Consider the following 17,496-nt stretch of genomic DNA (forward strand, 5'->3'; position numbering starts at 1 on the left):
TGCCCACGTAAGCCGACCAGGAAACGTTAAGCGTTTATTTAATAAATATTAAGAAGTGTGCAATACCATAGTGTGAAATTTTCTACAGATTCTGTGGTTTTCGCGTCCACTGTCGTTCAAGAATGCGTCTGTCTGACCAGTCGATACCGTGGAGAGAATTTTCGAGTACGGTGATGACATTTCTTGGGAACCGTCATTAGCTTTCGGAGAACAGCACGTATAGCAAGTTGCGTAAGGCACGAAGCGCTGTCCTGCAGGTTGTGAAACCATCGAGGACGAGAGTCACGAGACACCGGGGATTATCGATGAACATGGATGTGAGCTGCCAATAAGTCGAGACGCGAAGATAACAGCACTCGTGTTCTTTCCACGACGAGTCAACTGGTGCAGGCGATTGTTGCGTGCTATAACACCTAGGAAACGCGCTGCCCTGAGCGGTGAGCCTGAGATGGACAGCTTGATCACCCACCGGGAGACTGATTGATGGTGCTGCTCCCCCGTGCGCGTAGTAGCATGATGTTTTTTTTATTATTATTATGTTTCGCGGGCTCCGCCGGAAAAAATTAACACGCGGTGTGTACCTTGCTGAAATGTTGAAGCATCTGATTTTGATGCATATCGCGATTATCGACAGCTACATCATTTACATCTTGACAAGTAGGACAAGTAAAAAATTAGCCAATTAATTTTAATTACCTAATTACTAATTAGATGTCGAGGAATACTGGCTGTTTCTCAACTGGACTGCGAACACGCGCTTGATCTTATTCGCGTAGGACTCTCTCTCTCTCTCTGTCTTCTTTTTTTTTTCTTTTTTAAGGTTCTGTGCATGATATCAGTACAGCCTGTATGTAAACGCTTGCGCGGAAGTGAAAATATCCCCGAAGATGGAATCGCCAAGAAGCACCTGTAGTTGTTGTGCTGCTTTATTTCTCTTTTCGCTTTTGTTTTCTTTTTTAAAATCTTTGTGAATCACTTCTGTAGCGTTTTATCCTGAGCTTCGTTCGCGTAAACCTTGAATTTGGCCAACGGACTAGCGCGAACCTCTCGGTTACAGAAAGAGGGCCGCCATACAAGCGGCATTTCTCGCGCTGGACCCGGTGGTGCGGGCTCCCAGCGTGCTGCCTGGCGTACTAGGGTGGTACGGCTGCTGCGTCGACACGCTCCGCCACGCGAGGGCGAGGGTCGTCTTCTCGGGCGCTGCGGAGGATGCGAACGAGGCGCCGTGGAAGCCGAACGTCCCAGAACCGTCCTGAACGTCCCGCTGCTCCGTGTAGTTCTCGCACATCCCGGCAGATGGAGCCACGCGCTTTACGTCTGACGGGAATCTTACGTGAGGTCAACGCCACCTCCTCTACGTAGAAAAGGCGCTGATGAGGCGGTCGTTGTCGCGCTTTGCCTGTCGTCGTTCCAAGTTAAAAGAGGGAGAACTGGTAGCGTATATCTCGGATACAGCTGTCGTTTGAGTGTCCTAACTTATCCAGCCATCAACCTCAAGTCACTTCGCGTGGACTTCCAAAATTTAAAACATCATCTGGAAACAGAGCAAGAAAGTTATGTACACGTACACACAGGTTTCCCGGCGCTGTTTTAAATTTTCAAGTCATGTACCAACTAGCCCAACAGCTGTCATGAAGTTCGCGCGGACGTTTCTCCTGCCCTCCACTCATTATTCTTCATGTTCTGTTCTTTATGTGTATTTAGCAGCTTAGACGTGTGTGGAATAAGGCATTAGCGCACCTGAGCTTCTCGTGAGACTTGTGTCCGCGCATGTCACGTATATTATGGCTCCAACTGTTATGTATTAAAAAACCTGGGTAAACATCTGGCCAGAAATTCTCCTTGAAATATAAATGTTAAACAACGTTTCCCCCACTAGATTTAGATTAAATCAAAAGGACAGTTTGGTATCGAATTTAGGCCGAGCGCGCAACTTCAGCTCCTCCTTAGAACGTACTTGACGTGAGCACTCTTGTTTCCTGTATTTCCCATTGGTCGTTTCACTGTGAATAAATTACGAAGCACTATATGTATATACATATGGTATGCCTTAAGTCAATGTGGGCCATGCAAGACGTCTGGCCTTTTGTGCCTGCCTGGCTTTTGTGCCTCCACAATGCATACATGAGCTGACCCTGCGTTTCCCCTGGAGTCTCACTCGGTGCGTCATGCCGTTCTTCAAGCACCACTGTTACTTCATGGGACGCGCATGTGTAGTTAATGCCTGACGGCGACGACATAATTTGGATGCGTGAATGTACTCATGTAAGGTGAGAAAGAGAGAAAATCGAAATAATGTAAATATCGCTAGGTATTTACGTGGTCAGAACATTGAGTATTCGCATGGCAGATGCGTGCAACTTCTGTCTAGGGTATAGTCGCCAAAGCTTTTTTGCATACTGCGATTCTGTACAGGGGGCCTCGATATCGGTGCCACCATTACCTACGCTCCCGTTCTATTATGACAGAAAAAAAAAAAAAAGACTCGCAATTCACGCTTTGCCAAGGTGGTTGGCCAGCGAAGCTGTATATCACCTGATCCGATAAGCCAATGTAACATAGCGTTGAACGATTGAGCAATGCACTACAGGAAATGATTGACGTTGCTGTTCCCTTCGTCGCTCATCGTATTCGCACTTCTCTTCAGGCGTCCGAAATATTCGCGGCTTACTTTGGGCAGGAACCCCTGCGGCCTGCCTAACCTGAGCACGACGCCGTTGTGCATATTGACGTTGATGTTCCCGTCGCCGCTTATCGTGTTCACGCGGCTCTTCGAGAGTCCGATGCGTGTCCTTTCCATAGCGCTATCACAACACAAATGAAATCGGTTGCTTTACGCGGGTGTTTCTTCTCAGATGAAAGTGTAAGGGTGTCACTCCCTGCTTCGTATGCTACAGTTGCCGCTTCCAGGCAACTGCAGCTATGCAACCGTAATCTTTACAGGGAAACGTATACTGCGAACGCTAGGTGCTTCGCATTGTTCGAACGCGCCTTTAATCTATCATGGGCTTTTGACACTTGTTTAGTGCGTTTCTCTATTGAAATGAATATTGGGGTGTGTCTTGCATCCGTAATTCTATTGGAGATAGGCGCTTCTCGCTTCAATTCGCGGAATGGTTTTCTGTCGACGAAGACGGAAGAAATCCCGTGATCCGAGTCATGTGCAGCTTCGCTGTAAAAATAAAGTATAAGTGCATCGTTCATGAAGTACTTTCTGCGACCAACCGCCACAAAACGCCATCTCTGCGGCGCACGCGTAGATGCTGTCTCTGCAAAACTGCACTCGTCTAACTGCACTCATGCCAACGTTAATCTGCAAACTGCACCGGCGTCTATGCAAAACTGGTGTCTTTATAGAAAACTGTAGAAATATATTATCAAGCCGAATTTATTACCTCTGGCAGCTTCTAAACTTTACCATAAAATGGCGGTATCGTTGAGATAAATTTATATGAGTTTGGAGGACCCAAAGTCGGAGCTGGGGCATATATATAAGCATATAACAGCGTCCATTTCGTTACGGCGAGACGCTGCGCTCGGGTATCCCGGAGATTTCACGCTGGCAAGACATGAAGGTGCTCTGGGGCGAGGCAACCAGTGGTTGAAGCCTAGCTGCGCGTCTCATAGAAGTTGTGCGTGCCTGCTCACTGGTTTGAACAGTGTGTCGGTAGCGTTATTGCGGCAGCGCATGCAAACAGCACGCGCGCGTATCCGGGCGCGTGATAAATCTCGCGGGAATGACCTCTCCCGCAGTGTTACTTTTTCTTTTCGTTTATCCTGTTCTCAGTGCACTACGCCGAGCACAGGAAAAACAACATCTGGCCCAGGTTCGCTTGTGAAACGCCGCGGCCGCAGCACGATTTAGACCCGTGACTCATGCTGCCTCCGGCCGAGTATACGTTTCTCGTGATGGACGGGGGGCTCCCCATGCGAAGCACAGGCTGGCATCGTGCGAGAGTAGCACGTACGGCATACGCTGGCTGAATATGAGGGTGACGGTACCACCACCATGTAGCGTGCGTCAGCGGTGACGGCATTGCGCATTCCGATCAGGGTTTCGATGAGGTGTTTGCGTCCGTGCCAGCGCGGGAAAGCGCAAACTCCGCAAAATTTCACGTATGCGCATGTGGCGCCAACCAAGCGTGGCCAGGCGTAAGCGTGACCATCTGCATCATCGCTCTTTCGGATAAGTTTCTTTTTCTTTTTTTTTACTCCAGAGCCACTGTTACTTCTTTTTGTTCAGACACCGATGGCACCATATGCCGACACTTTGATCAATCACTCGAGCCCCGAGCTGCAGAGCAATTAAATAGCGGCAGATGTGGTTTTATTGTTTTTTTTTTTGTCGCGGTGTTTAGGGGTGAGTAACTTGCGTGTACTTGTGGCTGCCGCTGCTCGCGAGCGTTTTTAACCGAACAGAAACGCGACAATATCGCTTTTCCTGATTCGCGCAGCTCCGCCCAGACCTTATGGACGTCTGTACTGTAGTCTTTACTGTAATGTATGTCATCAGCTCGCCGCACTGCACAAGGGGCGCTCGTTCCGAGCGTGATCGTGAGATATATGTTACTACGAGCTGCAGGGTTTTTGACTCGCACCGCCACAGAGATTTCCGCTAGTAGGAAGTTATTTTCCTTCGTCAGGTGCAAATCGAAGGTTTCAACATGACAGATAGTTTTAAATTAGGGGACACAGGCGGCTTCCGTGCCCAATAGCAGACGATCTGCTTGGATTTTGCTGGGACCCAGCGGTTTGCGTATACGCAAACTATACGCAAGCCTCTCGCGTTCTCTGATCTTAGTACCCCTATATGTAACGAAGCACACTGTGGGGAACGAGGGTGTTCAAAACTTCCAGTCAGCCCGCGCCTTCAGCTGTTTTGACGTGCGCTCATGAATTCGTTCATGCACGCGTCAGTGCGTTCGGCTGTTGCTCTCATATGCTCTTTGTGGAAGGTTTATCTCTCGAACCTCTAAATGTCAGCGGATGCCTTAGCCATGAGGTCACGGCGCTTGAAACCGTGCTCTTCTCTATTTCGCTCGCTCTCTCACTCTTGCACACTTGCGTCTACTTCCGGCGAGGACGTATTCGCTGCATTTTCTTCGCCGTGGGCGTTAAATTTCCGCAAATTACACTTTTCAGTTATTGTTATCGCTCTCTCTACTCGCGCGCGTTACAAGGCACGCGTGGTGTTCAGTGAGGATTTATGACTGTGGGCCGTGCCTCAGTAAGACTTCCAGCGCAAGACGGTTTGAGTCAGTGGGCTTCTCCGATTATGCAGTCCCTGACTGTCCGCAAACCGTCTGCGGCTTCCGGTCTGACTAGCCATGACAGAAGGGCACGTCACAGTCACGTGATCCAGTTGTCGGGGGTTGTACAAGGCTTCCCCCGAAAGCACTGTGGCTGGAAGTCACCCACCTGGCTGTCGTCGTCTGTCTGCTCTGGCTACCCGTAGATAGCCCGACTACTCAGTGAAATCATTAGCGTGGCCTGCGAGGTGGTGAAGCCTGGGAAGCCACACCGGCGACACAGCTTGCGTGATGGAATCGCAGCCTGGGCGCATATATAGAATGTGTTTGCAAAGCACAGATTAAGTCGCACTCTCGCTCCTTTGTACCACTTAAACGCTGTAATTAGGGTAGCTCGTGTCCATCGAAATTTAAGCGGAATTCCTACACGAAGGTAAGCAAAATCGTGATCGTACCACGTCGCTGTTCTTGCAGAAAGCATCCGCTGATATCCTCAAAGCGCGTGAGACTGTCGAAGAAAGGCTCGACGTGCCCCTCTTCCTGAGCACGTGTGTACCATCTACTTATACTGCACGTCAAACAGCAAACGCTCCACTTGGCAACAGAAAGTATCAACATATGTGAGCAACAATTGGCGAAGCTCCGGTTGTATACCATCCCAGCTACCAGCGAACAGCCACATGCAATTTGACATTTGCTTCCTCGCACGCCAGTTTCACTCAGCTGACAGGCGGAATCCACCTGTTTACTACACATATATAGCAATAAGCATGAACGATTTCGCGAAACGCATCAAGAAAATTCATGCATGCGTGCCTGATCGCTGTGCTTGTCTATTTAAAAAAACGCGAAGGCTAAAGCTGCAGCAATTGCACGGCCTATGAAAAGCTCGCACGTTGGCACACATAGCACGAATCTAACAGTCGCTATAGCTGAGTGCACAATAATTGCCGTCTGGAACGCGCAAAGTACGAAGAAGCACGCGGCACATTTGGTAACACGGCAGCCGATGCTGTGGGTATCTTTTTCAAACAGCCCTCGTCTGCAAACTACTTGCGCATGCGCTGGTCCGAGCAAAAAAAATCTGCTGACAGCTGCGATAGTCTGCGGACAGTCCGCGAATTTCGGTCTGTGAAAAAAAAAAAAAAAAAACGCGATTCTGGCAGCTCTCGGACTGGTGGGCAGAGCTTCCGAAGCTGTTCGAGAAGATCGAATGCGGGACAGCAGTCCCAAGCAGTCCGGGACTGTCAGGGTCTGTAATAGAAGAGGTCAATGCTGGCGTAGGTGTAGCCAATTGCCCAGATGAGAAAATAAAATCAAAAGGAAACGCGCAGGCAAATAAAAAAGGCGGATGCCCGAGTTGTGCAGCGTCTCTTTAATAATAATAATAATAATTATTATTATTATTATTATTATTATTATTATTATTATTCAGAGGCATCTGCGAAACATCTATATGTTTTGTGTGTTTTAACAGTTCGAAGAATTTTATCGCTGACGTTTTGTGAAAACAGAGGCGAGCAGAAACTGGCATTTTAATGAGGCTTGATATGAGTACTTGGTCTACTAGCAGTCAACCTATAACCAATAATTGCTCGCCTGCTGCTCTGGAGACAAGTGTGCACGGTGACAAAGTTGATGGCGTTAGCACACTTGTGCTCGTTTTGTTGCTTCCTCGTCTTATTGCACTGATGTTGACATTGCTTCAAGTGAAACTATAATAATAATATTTGGGGTTTTACGTGCCAAAACCACTTTCTGATTATGAGGCACGCCGTAGTGGAGGACTCCGGAAATTTTGACCACCTGGGGTTCTTTAACGTGCACCTAAATCTAAGCACACGGGTGTTTTCGCATTTCGCCCCCATCGAAATGCGGCCGCCGTGGCCGGGATTCGATCCCGCGACCTCGTGCTCAGCAGCCCAACACCATAGCCACTGAGCAACCACGGCGGGTTCAAGTGAAACTATAGGTGGAAACTATGCTATATAGGCTATAGGTGGAAACTATGCGTAGTTTCCACCTATAACACTCTCAGATAACGTTAAGTCAGACCTCTCCCGTTTTCTTCACGTATACCTCTATAATCCTGGGAAGGGTGGCGTATAGGGGCTTATACGTACAAAGAAACTTGAAAAGAAGCTTAGGACCGCGCGACAGGCAGTGGAAAGGTAAATTAAAGGCGTAAAGATGAGAGATAGAAAGAAGACAGTACATGAACTTCCGAGCGAACACGAGGGAATGATATTCTATACACGATATTCTTCGCTGTATTATAACTCCTTACAGTTTATACAGCGAAGACTGGGGCTCGTATGTCGTCAGTCTGGTTCTTTCCTCGTTGGCGGACGCGACCCATAGCTTTCCGCGTACTGCGCGGCGTTTGTGAGATGGAGTATTGGAGTTCGATTAGTCATGCAGTCTGGGTACGATAGGTAAGAGTTGGTCTTTTGTAGAGCAATGTACAGTGGGTTCCAAGGCCAATGGAATGTAGAGAGCGGTGGAGCATTAAGTCTATAGCGATGAGACCAGAAATTTTCAGGCATGAGGCAGTAGGTTCGCTTGACACGGGGCAGGTAGAAACGATAAAAGCCTTTTTACTGCTGTGGATTAAAAAAAAAAAAAGAAACAAGCCGCCGTTTAGGCTGCTGCTGCTGCTGCTGATGATGATGATGGAGGTGGGGATGTTGGCGGCCCTGAAGCGTAAGAGCTGTACCATTTGTAAGTCGTGGTCTCGGTCTTCTGTCACACCGAGGGTCGCGCTCCAGCCTACGCCGCTGATGCGTATCGAAACGGGTGTATGGCCCACGCATACCGGTGCATCACACGGAGGCTAAGCTGTCTTCTTGCTGAGGGTTGCTTCTTAAGTGATGAGTACGAGGTCGAGAGGTTGGAGGAACGGAACAGGTGGTTTATTTACATGGCGGAAAAAGGGCGAGCTTATTTACGGGAAAGGTCATACTCGTACTGGCAGGAGCACGGCGCACAGTACATCGTAGCACGCAGAAGCTACATGTCAGAGCTACTACATCGTTCTGCTAGAGCACTCTCCACACACCGAGGATGTCTCTCAAAAACCCTCCGTCTTTCCTAGATCACTCACTAGGGAAACGGGTAAATTCCCATTTAACCAGTCCGGTGGTTCGTATCGGCAGTGCACACCGCCTCCGATCAGGAGAAGGATGACACAAAGCACATGCGTCGCCCCCAATCTGATCCTTGAAAGGGAAAAGCAAGCGCGTATCAGACCTAGGTTTCACTGATGACCGCGGAGAGGTCAATGGCCCAAACTCGCCAGAAGGTAAACCAGCCACTCCAGGCGCTGGCGTCTTTCGCTTTGGTTCTGGGAAACCCTCCGCTGTCTCGCCAAAGTCTACCAATTTGCCGTCACTGAAAGACGCACCTTCTGGTAGAATACGCCAAACCTAACACAGCGTCATGTAGAGTATATAGGTGACCCGTTGTTTGAAACAGGAATCTTGCCTTGAGACAGCCACAACTTGCGACGCCGCCGTCGCTTTCTCTTTATCGGGTCGTCGCCCTCACGCCAACCTAATCGCTGTTCGCTCAGTAGGTGCAAATCGGAGAAGCGTTATCGATATTCACTGAAGCTCTTTTAGAGCAGGCAATTTCGGCGGTAAGAAGGTGGCGAGGGAAAGTTAGCGGATTTCAGTTTTACGGCCAGGTTTTTTTCGCTAAATCACTGCTCAAATACACGGAGGATGAGTGCCGAGTTCACCTCCGCGACATGACCGGCATCCAAGTGTCTTTTCGCAATATCAGCGGCAAGAAGCCGCGCGGATTTTACATCGAATACTTCCGCGTTTGGTTTTGTTGCGAGTTTTATTCAATAAGCGAAGAAGTTTGGATCGTCGAAACTACATTGATTGCCCGTCGATGTGTTTCTGCGCTGTCGATGGTTCGCTCCGCGGCAGGACCCCGGTGTGCCGTAGCGCGTGGTGTGCACCGAGGAGCCCCTCCTCCTCGCATGCTTCGCGCTGTCGCGAACAAGTTCGCGCGGCACGGACCGCGTGCTCAGTGTCGATGCATGCGCGTGGCTCCTCGACTGTGATTAGCATCGTCAATCATGTGTGTTGCGCAGACAGGAATACCTCGCTTCGCCACTGGACCCCGCCAGATGCTGGCGCACCAAATCGCAGGGAAAGTGCATGTTCGCGTCGCACACGCATCTTTCTGCTCCGGTGGTGGAAGGGCGGGGCTGTTGTACCGAGGGGGAGGGGGGGGGGCACGCACCGGTAGTACCGCGTGGAGCACATGCGTCGTCACGTAGCTGCGCCAAGCGTGCGGCGGCAACGCCGCGGCCGCCTTCGAGGCGGCAGCAGGCGTGGTTGCCCGCAGAGCGCGCGGACGTCTTTGCCACGCATGTGTGGGCGCGCGCCGCCCGGGCGCGGTGGCTACGTGTGCTGTGCGGGCGTCTAGAGCAGCACTGGGGAGGGCGTGCTGCCGGGCGCACCCGCAACCACCCTGCGCTCCAGCTCCACGCGCGGTTTGCCACCGTACGCGGGGTTCGACGGCAAAGTTTCATCGAAGGAAAGTGAATCTCGGTCCACCTTGTCACTGAATATACAGGCTCTAAACACGGCGACATTTTCAAGGGGGGCACATATTCACACTTTCAGAGATAAACGGCACAAACATTGGTAATGCCCAACATGATGAAAATATGAGGCCTAAAGTTACGTCAAGATAAAGTTTACATCATTCCGCGTAAAATTTACGTAAGCTGCGCTGCCACAGATCATGTTACAACATGTTTAACATGACTGGCACGGAAATTCTGAGTCTGATCTAGACGTGCATTTACTCATGGCCCTACAAATTCTAATAATATCGATATTACCTTCAGACCAAAAAAACAAAAAAAAAAAAGAGCGATACAGGCAAGCCCGCCAGTCTCATGTCGTTATTTCGCGCCATAGCTAAGTTCTGCTTTCTTATTATAAGATGTCAGAACTTACACTTATACAGGGTGTTTCACGTAACTTGAACCAATGATTTTTTTAAAAAAGAAAGTGGTTTATCGTAGCTGATTGAGACTAGCGACATATGGTTCGTCGTCATACGGCGCTCCCTATAGAGTAAAGGAATCACTACAAACGAGCCCGGCTTTCGGTTGTCTGGCAAGCTGCTCTGTTCATCCTTGAAGCTGTAGCGCCTGAATGATTTCAGCCTGATGTGGAACCTGCGTGTCTTAAATGCTTCGGGAACACTACCGGCGAACTCAAGAGTTGAACAACGTTGATCGGGAATTCAAACGGAGGGTTTCACTAGCTATCGGTGTTGGCATTTACTGCTTACCTCTTGTCTGTACATCAGCACAAAATGGAGACGATCAGAATCGTTTAGTATCTTTTACAATGCCTAAGCGCTACTTTCACTGCAGCGAAATGCCTGCCTGGTATACGGGCCTCGGGCGTCAGTGAAAACCGAGCCGCCGTTCTTTGCTCAGTGACGGAAAGTGTATATAGGTCTTATGGTCATCGTCGCTCTTCGCTATGGGACGAGTAGCCTCTTGTCAGCATGTGAGCCGTTTGCACTTAGACCTATACAACGAGTGTACAAATCGACGCACGGGTGGAGGGGAAACATTTGCTCACGCGGACACCACTCTCGCGGCCAGCTCGGTGTCCGGAAACCTCAGACGCACTCCGGCCAATGATGTTGAAGATTCCCGAAGGGTGCTTTGACGCTGGAGGACGGAAGACTTGATGAACTCGCTGTGAATAACAGCGCAGTTGTGTCGACATTCGGGCCACCCTTTAAACAGCACGCCCACTTCGGGGGACGCGAACCTGATAAACTACACGCGCTCACTTTTCGAGCTCACGTGCACAGGTTGCTTGAAGCTCAATGGTGCGCAGTGCGACGTCGTTAGGTGAGCAATTTCCGCCATCTAGCACAAAAGCTCTGGAACGTGTGTGCGATGGCGCGCGCTTTCTTGTATGAAGCTGCGGTAGCATGGCACTCGGCTGGCCGTATCTATCTCCGTATACCGAGATTTATGTGTGCGCCATATCTCCACTGCTAACCACATACAGCCTCTGTTAAAGGCGAAGGATCGCTCTGGGCTCAAGAAGAGCCCCAGTGCATTGAGAATTCGCCGTTGTATAAAATGTGGCAGATACCATCACGAAACGAACTTCCCCCCGCGGCACTTGGCAACCAAGTCGTTGCGAATAGCTCAAAAATTCCTCCTCATCGCCGCACTGGCGTCTGTCCACATCTCTCTCTCTCTCTCTCTCTTCCTTTATCGCTCTGTCGTGCTCCTCATGCTCAGGACAGCGCGGCCTTTCAGAAGAGTCGCCCTTGAAGCACCAACGTCCATCTTGCAAGGCCTCACGGCCTCCGACCTGCGCCGCCCTCGTAATAATAAGAAACTCGGTGTCCCTGGGGCTGCAAGCCATTATGTTGAGAAACTGCTCAGAAGCCTGACCGACGTCTTTCACTGCACAACTGGTCTAGTGTTTACGTGAACAGCTGATGCAAGGAAACCGCGTGCATTTTGGCAGCGTTTAGTTTATGCGTGATTAAGACTGCGCGCCGTGCAAGCTGTCTAGCCCTGAAAATGGTTGCACTGTGACGGAGCATATACTTGTTCTGAACCCATGTTTATCTAATCACTATGTTTTTTGTCTTGATTAATCGGATTGACGGACATCTTGAAAGCGGTTGCAACGTGAAAAAGCGTTTTTTTCTTGCGTCATCACTTTGCGCTGAAACCACGTGCAACGTCTAATTTTAATTGAGATGTTGTTTTACGGCTACTACGTACAGCTGGTGCTGGTATACTGGTGAGATTTACACACCGGGCTATAACCGCGCTGTCGTGTAACTTGTTCCGTGTTTTGCGACGCTTTTTTGGCCATCAAGCCATACCAGCAAGCTAAAGCTCAAACCGTATCGCGGTTTTTAATAAAGTTCCACAAACGAACTCTTCAGAGCAACACTTGCAGACTGAGCCATGATTTAGTGAACGGATATATACTTCAGATTGGTTTCAGCTACTTGAGATTCTTTAACAAGTACCGAGGACTCAGTGCACAGGAGGTTTTGCATTCGCGGGACTCCTAGCCGCTGGCCTTCAGCGATTTGTCACTGTTTATGTAAATTAGACATTATACATAAACACCGTGCACGCCTGACTTTTCATCCTTGTTGCGGACGCAATGCGCTGTCTCTTAAGCTCTGGGACAATGGTGCTTAGCATACGGTATAAAACTGACCTCTTACTCGAACATGTATGTACAAGCGCGATGCCAAGCGCAAACTCCGCGACTGCACAGCGGTGACGTAACTTCCATTTCGCCGACTCGATTTTCGATGTAACGCCACACGGTGTTTACAAAATGGCGACCGAAATGCCGATAGCATATTTGCAAGTACAAAGCGCGATTTGTTCGTTGGAGTTGGCGACTGTGCGTTGCTCGGCCGCAACCGATCGATGCGAGTCGCGGGAGACGTCAGTCTCCGCGCGCTGTCGCAAACCATTCCGTCGTTTGCTCCATCACGTGTAAGAGCGGCAGATTGAATAACTCGTGGACCATACAGATTGCGGAAACACCAATGGGCGGCGGTGGTAGCCAAAGCAATGTATTCTGTGCAAATGCATGCCGCAAAGTGATTATGCCTGGTGTGCCCGCACTCAGCCGTATGCAGCACGAGTGTCTGAAACGGACTCATTTTGCTTTGAGAAGAATATCTCTGGCGTCGCTGTCTTGCGCGTATGCGTGTTCATGTGAATTTGGGGCAGACCTATATAGATAAAAGCTTACGACGGAGTGGTCCGGCCGCGCAGATTCTCTTGCTTGCGCGTGAAATGCGATATGAATCATTGGGATTTTCATTTAGCGATGTCAGCGTGGTTGAGCGCGCACTTTCGCGTTGTAAACCGTTGGTTCTGCAGTTCTAGTATCTGTGTTTTCTGCGGTTTAGAAAGTCGTTTTCTGAAAACTAGAAACGACAGTGTTGTTCGTACGCATGCATTTCGTTTTTGCCATACCAGCGTTATAAGCGACGACGCGGCCGAGAACCGCTGCAAATTCAAATCCGGCATTCGTGACGCTCGGTCTCCTTGTCGCGTCGTGTACCACCTTTCATTGCGAGCCAAAACAGCGCAAGGATCCTTGTCTATTGTCGAGATTCGTCTTAATAACTCAAGCGCCTACAATGCCGTCCTGAGAGCTGTAAGCAGAGCTCGACCGCCGTAGCGTTGATTCGCTCGACGTTCTCCTGTCGTACGAACTCCTCCAGGTCCGCTTGCATCCCTGGCTCTTTGCAAGTGAGGGCGCAGTAAATGGGCTGCTTGCGGAGCTCGTGGAATGCGCGCACCGATGCACACGGCCTGCGGGGTACAACTGAGCTTTGTTAATTTTTTTTTTATTCAGAGACAGCAACAAAAGGAATGGAGTTTGTGGTTTTCAACGGACATTTTCCGGGAGCTTTTCAAAAAAAGAAAAGAAATAAGGAGAAGGAAGCGCCCTAGAGGATTCGCTGTTAAAAGACCCACTATCATTGCATCAAAGAATGCCTGGCAGAAAGATGCTTGGGAGTGCTTTCATGACTTTCACCTAAGACAGCCTGTGTCAAAAGCTGACATGAGTTGTACAAGCAGTGTGCGAACATATGACTTGGACGCGCCGAACTTGCGATTGCACGAATGGGTGGATTACGTATAGCCGCGGTACCGAAGCGAATCGTTCTACCCACTTACCTCCCAGACTTATTTGGTATCTTCGAGTCACAATTAAAAAAAAATACGTTGGGTTTTACGTGCCAAAACCACTTTCAGATTATGAGGCACGCCGTAGTGGAGGACTCCGGAAATTTCGACCACCTGGGGTTCTTACCGTGCACCTAAATCTAAGTACACGGGTGTTTTCGCCCCCATCGAAATACGGCCGCCGTAGCCGGGATTCGATCCCGCGACCTTGTGCTCAGCAGCCTAACACCGTAGCCACTGAGCAACGACGGCGGTTTTCGAGTCACAATTATGTCATTGGTACAGAAAAAAAAAAAAAAACATATAAGCCCATGCTTTCAATAAGCATCTGAGTACATACTGGCTGTCCCTTGGCTTCATTATGTACTGAAGCTTCATTATGTACTGCATATTGTGTTTTTATTGTTTTCTTTTTTTCGTTGTCCGATTTCTTTCACCGCGCTGTCCTTTCATTCAATCTTGATTTGTCATCGCGCTCCACATGTTTGTGTTAGCAATTGAGTTTTTTATTGGCATGTTTATGGTTATTAAATTTTCCTCTTTTGTGCCACCCACTGAGGTGTTGTCACTTTGCTGTCATCATAAGCCGGAAAGCTAAAAAAAAAAAAGATGTGACCCCTGCCGCCCTTTTGTGGCGTTAAAAACTTCATGCTGCTTGCGTGCACTCGTATTAGTTTTCTCGTGTACGTTTGTTGTTTATTTGCACACTGATATTGCGCACGTATCTGCGTGCTTCATTTGGCTTGATGCATACGTTACGCCCAGCTCCATTTGAATTGGTGAACAGGCACGTGAGGTAAACCGAGAGCAAGGGAGCTCGCTGGGGGGGAGTGGGCTGCATAGCACGCACCGCACCCCGCGCCGGGAGGAGGAGGGCGACCGAGCGACTGGGGGAAGCGCCGCGGCGAGCCGACTCCACAGAGCGGGGCCGCGGAGGGCGCTGTAGTTGTAGCTGTCACCGCCAGGCGCAAGCGGTGGCGCCACCATCGGTTCTTCGGTATTCCGCCCTCTGCGGTACTCATGCCGCTCTGTGCGACTAATCGTGCATGTTCTCTGGCCGCTGCCTTCGGCGGGTTCCATGGCTGAAGATGTGAGTACATCCCCACTCTCGCTTCTATTCGTCGGTCTGAACGAGTTCTTTTTTTAGCGGACGTGATCGCATGGATCGCAGTGTAACAGTGCACCTCTCTTGGGACGCCTTGTTGCCGTGCATTCCAGACGGCATGTTGCTCTGTTTACATTTCGTGGCAACGTGGTGTTTTGGCTGTCGCGGAACATTTTCGATACTCTCTCTGGTGCGAAAGTGAGGGAACTCATGCTGTGCATCAGCGAGTTACTGAGGTACTCGCACGCAGCTGTTCGGCGCGACTTCGTAAGTCCAAGGTGCCGTGGCGATGCCGTGCCGGCGTTCGCACATAGCTCGTGCTGAAGTCACGTCGCGGATTAGGGGTCTATCGTCGGTTCGACAGGAGTTCATCCGGTCTCGCGGCTTACGCGGAGATACCTCGATCGGCGCGTTTCACCATTTCTCGAGACGCTTTCAAGTATGTCACGTGGCTGTTGAAACCCGTCCGTCGACTGCAGAGTGTGCCGGCCAGCGAGTTTCGCTGCTCGTGCTCGACTGCGGACGAACCGGGAAATGATCATGTGACGTCACTCTCGCGCGATTTCGTAGCTCGTTCGCCCGTCCGTTCACCTGCGACGATCGACCTTATCGCACGGCGGTTGTGTGACTGTCCCATTTTTGTTTGCTTTTAAACCTGGTCTTTCGTATCCTTGCGATCTGGTCAGATGCTGGTGACGTTTTATGGGTTCGTGTCTCCCTGTTTGCCGATGCGGCATTGTTGCGCTCGCTTGATCCACAAATAGAGCGTTTATGGTCGCTGCGATTTTCCGGTTGCGTACACAGGCCTTCATTGACGGAAACACTGCGTTTCCTATTGTTGCGTTATTTGTGTTCAAGTTTTCTGTTTCAGCCATTTCGCGTTCGTTCACACTACTGAAGCAGTAAATTCGTACCAGTGGATCAGTGTATGTATGATACACTGATCACAGATCGTACTTCATTGACCAAATTTGCTACACATGCGTAGCGTCGCTTACTGAGATGTGTTTGTGCGCTGGCTCTTGATACTGAATCCCGGCAATTACTGGCATTTTCAAAATAGCTGAGTGCGTAGGTTGTTATTTGCGCGTTCAGTTAGGTTAGTCGGTACGTCTTGCTAAACGGCAGATTTTTAAATAGCTCTACACAGGACACACTCTGTTCTTCTTTTTCTTGTCGTGCTGTTCCTAATGTGCTGTAATATTACGCTACTTTTGCATGAAGCCGAAGGGACAGCTCTCGTCTGTTCGTGAATTAAGCTGTGAAGTCCCCCAAAAGTTGGTGCAATACGACGTGGTGCTCGGTGTAATGCTTGTACGTAGTTCTCGGCGTGCATCTATTTCTCGAAGCCCGCCTCGCATATTTGTGCAGAGAGTTGTCAGGTTTTGAACGGTGACCGGCAGCTGGAACCAAACTTGAGAGAACCCGGGGAGTCAAAGAAAAGACTTCGGCGGCATTTTCGAGCTAGAGTGCCCCCCCCCCCCCCCCCTATCGCTCTTTGTGGGAGTAAGGGGAGCGGGATGGGGGGAGCTAGTGGCCAGCTCTGGGCAGCTAGGCGCTTTTGTAGCGCTGTCCTTGTTTGTAAACAAAAGTAGGAATTCGTGACCTGCTCGGGCGACCTCGGAAAGCGGTGGAGGTGGGGGAGAAGTAAGGGTCCGCCTGAGCACCTCTACCTATCCGAAGCCTTGCCTACTGACCGCATGCCTACGGCGGCGGGCTGGCATGCCTGGCTTCTCCCTCACCCCCGCAAAGGGCAGGATGGAATAGCCGGACGTTATGTCAGGCGGCTGCAGAACGTGGCTGCCCGTGCCACGTGACCGGCGCGCCCGGTTGTGGTGGTTGGCCACGTGTTCGCCGCCCGCTGCCACATCTGGTGCAGCACGAGGAGGGGCCACCTCCTTCCCCACCTTCCTGGATGGTCTTCGCCCTCCCGGTGACTTTCTTCGGCGCTTTTCCTTTGTTTCGTACGCCGCTAGGGCAGGGATGCCCGGAGTCGCTGACCGCATTCGCAGATAGTGCGCCTGTCCGGTTTTGAAGCACTTTTTGCGCTGTCTGTAGCGAATTGTCTGCCACCAAGAGGCGCTTATGGATGACGTCGTGGGCAGATTTTTTTTTCGATTGGCTAAATGTCTCATTCATAATGGCACAAGTGAAAGCGTAGTCCTGTAAATATACTGTTCTTTAGAGCGAAACTGCAGTCGTATTACTTTTTGTTAGTTCTTACCGTAGACGACATATACTGTAACGTTTCCGGAAACATGAGCACTGAAGGGGAGACATCTTGAGACGCTGGGATCGACGTTAAAAGGACACTAAAATGAACAGTAAATATGTTTAGATGGGCAAACTATCGTTTCTGTCATTTGAAAAAAAAAAAACAATGTCTCGTTATTAAGGCAGAA

General features: G+C 50.0%; 1 protein-coding gene across 3 annotated transcripts in view; it reads left to right on the top strand.

The window, feature by feature from the left end:
• The window catches only part of Rhp (GTP-Rho-binding protein rhophilin), a 225,301-nt gene that overhangs the window by 131,312 nt on the left and 76,493 nt on the right, over nucleotides 1-17,496 (top strand). Inside the window, exon 1 of one of the 3 annotated variants that reach the window (XM_075704434.1) lies at nucleotides 15,002-15,079. The exons of the other annotated variants lie outside the window; for them this stretch is intronic. Within the exon in view, the coding sequence (XP_075560549.1) occupies nucleotides 15,068-15,079 (12 nt within the window). The 5' untranslated portion in view covers nucleotides 15,002-15,067. Of the gene's footprint in view, nucleotides 1-15,001; nucleotides 15,080-17,496 lie in introns of those variants that run through there. 3 annotated transcript variants of the gene reach the window in all.

The sequence above is a fragment of the Dermacentor variabilis genome, chromosome 1, assembly GCF_050947875.1.
Source record: "Dermacentor variabilis isolate Ectoservices chromosome 1, ASM5094787v1, whole genome shotgun sequence".
In the NCBI taxonomy this organism is placed as follows: Eukaryota; Metazoa; Arthropoda; class Arachnida; order Ixodida; family Ixodidae; genus Dermacentor; species Dermacentor variabilis.